Source organism: Entamoeba invadens, assembly GCF_000330505.1.
Source record: "Entamoeba invadens IP1 unplaced genomic scaffold scaff_1105074726049, whole genome shotgun sequence".
NCBI classification, from domain to species: Eukaryota; Evosea; order Mastigamoebida; family Endamoebidae; genus Entamoeba; species Entamoeba invadens.
Genome location: NW_004440337.1, coordinates 78,524 through 81,921, shown reverse-complemented (window position 1 = coordinate 81,921; position 3,398 = coordinate 78,524). Strand labels below are relative to the sequence as shown.

General features: G+C 33.4%; 1 protein-coding gene across 1 annotated transcript; it reads right to left on the bottom strand.

Moving 5' to 3' along the window:
- Nucleotides 1-949: 949 nt before the first annotated feature.
- EIN_349940 (hypothetical protein) lies at nt 950-2,917 on the bottom strand (the record flags this gene model as incomplete). The annotated part of the gene is made up of 1 exon (XM_004256387.1): nt 950-2,917. One exon carries the CDS (start codon nt 2,915-2,917, stop codon nt 950-952), a length of 1,968 nt encoding a protein of 655 aa, XP_004256435.1.
- Between the last annotated feature and the right edge of the window lie 481 nt (nt 2,918-3,398).

The following is a 3,398-nucleotide window of genomic DNA, read 5'->3' as shown; positions in this document are numbered from 1 at the left end:
AATTATAATATCCATTCAATATAATAAATAAAAAAGATTGGTTAGACATACCGAAATTGTTTTATTATTACAATATACAAAAATTTTAAAAAATTCAAAAATAATGATTATAAATTCAATTGTGTATTTTAATCAGTTTATATTATATTGATAGACAAAAATGATTTGAACACTTTTGCAAATAATGGATATTATATTTGGTGTGTTTTACACGCAATTAATTTATAAAAACAAGATATATATTATAAAGATAATTTTAAGATGAATCGTTTTATATGTAACTATTTATATACACTGCCGTCATATTATAATGTTTTGTGACCTGGAATGTTGTAAATAAAGACAATTAAATGTATATATAATATAAAAATAAACGATTTCGTTAAAATTTCTTTGATATTTATAAATAATAGCTAACAATTCTTGTTATTTCAAAAAAAGAATATTCGATAAACAAATAAATTATTTTTTTGTAAAGTATCGTTATAAAGAATATTTTTAATAATTTAAGAAAATATTCGAAGTTTCCAAAACATTTTTGGTGAATTGTCATTTGGTGAAATGTACCCAACTCGTTTTTATGTAATTTGTTCATTAAATAAGTGTTGTTCATTATAAGTTTTGTTGTATTTTTTTTTACCAATTGACTTACTTAATAACCAGTTGTAAAATGAAAAAGTAAATTAATAAATATTATAATTTAAAACATATAAATGTTTGAAATATAGTAGTACAGATTTATGAAAGCAGTTCATATACGTGTATACTTTCATATTAACAATAAAAATAATCATATTGATGTTAATATTTTTAATGAGTTTAGATGTTTTATAATGACTTAAATATAATGATTAGTATATTAATCAAACTATAAATTATTGTATTTATGTATTATTACATCTAAAATGGTTTTAAATACTCAAATAATCATCAAACTCTTATTTAATGTTTAAAGAGCAATCACCAACGCAAAAACAGCAAGAACAACAGCAACAGCAGCACTGCCTTCAGTTGGTTGGACGTAGTCTTTGCAGTGTCCTTCTTTATCAGCCAAATAATATCCATTGACAAACGACTCTTCACAAACAATGCACTTGGCGTCATCGTTTCTGGTTGAGCAGGTATCATCATCAACGCAGTTGTTGCCTTCCTTTTTGTATCCATTGGCACACGTCTTGCACGTGTGGTCTTTGTTGTAGATCAAGCAGTTTGCAATAGCTCCATAAGCGATGCATTCGGTCGCACTCTTGACACATCCACCCGTACATTTGGCATCACACTTTTGGCATGTGTATTGACCGTCGATATAATACCCACCCTCGCATGATATACATTTGCCTGGTCTTGAGATGTCGTACATCAAGCAATGAGTAGCCGGGTAGCACTTTGCTTCATCACCGCCCTTTTTTGTATAGGAGCATACAGCACTGCATTTAGTGCAGTAATCTTGTGTGTTATCCGCATCACTGTTGAATGAATCACACTTGCCGTCACACGCCAAGCATTTCCCATCAACAGTGAGGTAATACCCAAGTGGACATGCGGTGCATTTGGTGTCTGAATTGCCTTCGGAGCAGGTGGCACATGATGAGTGACATTTTGCGCATTTTTGTTCATCACTAACATAAACATATCCGTATTCACACATTGTGCATTTCTGGTAATTGTCTGACACGCACATGGTGCAACCGGTGTCACACTTCTTGCAGACCTTCCCATTCAAAGCATACCCAGTTGCACACGTGGTGCATGTTGCTGGATCTGAAGCATCACAGACGTTGCAGTTCTCACCGCACTTGTAGCACTTGTGATTGGTTGAATCAAGATTGTAACCAGCAATGCAATATATACACTCATTCATATTATTTTCGTTGCATGAAGCACAACCAGTCCCGCACTTCTCGCATTTGTCGTTGTTGAGTCCATACTCATAATCACAAGCAGTGCACTTGGTTGCAGCATCAGCTTCGTCGCATTGAGTACAATGATCAAGGCATTTGTAACATTTTTGTGATGTTGTAATTTTATAACCATTTGCATAGTCGCAAACATTACATTTGGAAACATCTCCATCAACACATGTAGTGCACCCCTCAACTTCACACTTCTTGCATTCTCCATTCACCAGAGTGTAACCAGCAGCACACTTTGTACAGACAGTCGCATCTGCATTACACTGAATACAATTGGTCTTCTCGCAGATGGTGCAATTGCCAGACTTGAGACCATACCCCACCACACAATTTGTGCATTCGGTTTGGTCAACAGAAGTACAATATGGGCGATACTCACAGTTATCACCAACCAACTTATATGACACTTCACAGGTATTGCAGCTGTCTTTGTTGTTGTAAGTGATGCAATGCGGAAGAGTCCCAAGAACACAATTCTTGTTGTCATCAACATAATACCCATTGATGCAAGTCCCACATTTCTTGTTGTCTGTTGCATCTCTCATAACACAATTTGGAATTCTGACACATTTGTTCGACTCCAAATAATATCCACTTGCACACGTGGTGCATGTCCCACAGTCGGGATTTGCATCCATACAACCCTTGTTTTGTTCAGTGCAGTTCTTGCATGACTCGTCGTTGATATTTGTGATGGAGTTGCAATATTTACAGGTCATCTCAGTGTCATAAACATTGACTGTGCAATACTCGTCACCTTCAACACATTTGGTGTTGGCAACATCTTTCTTGTATCCATGTGCACAAGTCACACACGTGTCATCCCTGAAAGTTTCGCACCCCATGTCTCTCTTGTAGGTGCAAGTAGTCTTGTCCGCATTCAGTACATAATTGGCAAAGCATGTTTGGCAATTGTTTTTATCACTTGTTAATGAGTAGCAATACGATCCAGTAAACTCGGCATACACAGAAAAGACCAGTGTCAAACAAAGAACAGTCAGCATTCGATGTTATTTACAACAAATCAGTTCTTTTTATAGTACACAACACGACAGCATAACATGTAGGGTTGAATGGATCAAATCATCACTTCGAAATTGATATCAAATTTATGTATTCTGTTTTTGTTGAGTTTATTTTTATTATAATTGGATGAATAAATGAATAATTTATTAAATATTGAACACTTTGACAAATTCCATACAACTAATAATTCGTTTTTATTCGTTAATTATCGGGTATTTAAAGTAATTTGCATTTTATCAAAATGTTTTTGGTGTTATAATTCAATTGGTTATTATATCTAATATCTGCAAAGTTCTCATAAAATATTCCTCTTTTTCAAACTAAATAAACTCATAAAAAACTAAAAACTGAAAATATTTTTCAATAAAAATAACAATAAGTCTTATTTTCGAAAAACACATGTTTTACAACAAATAATTAATTTTTAACAACAAAACCACCGAAAACTCGGTAAAAATT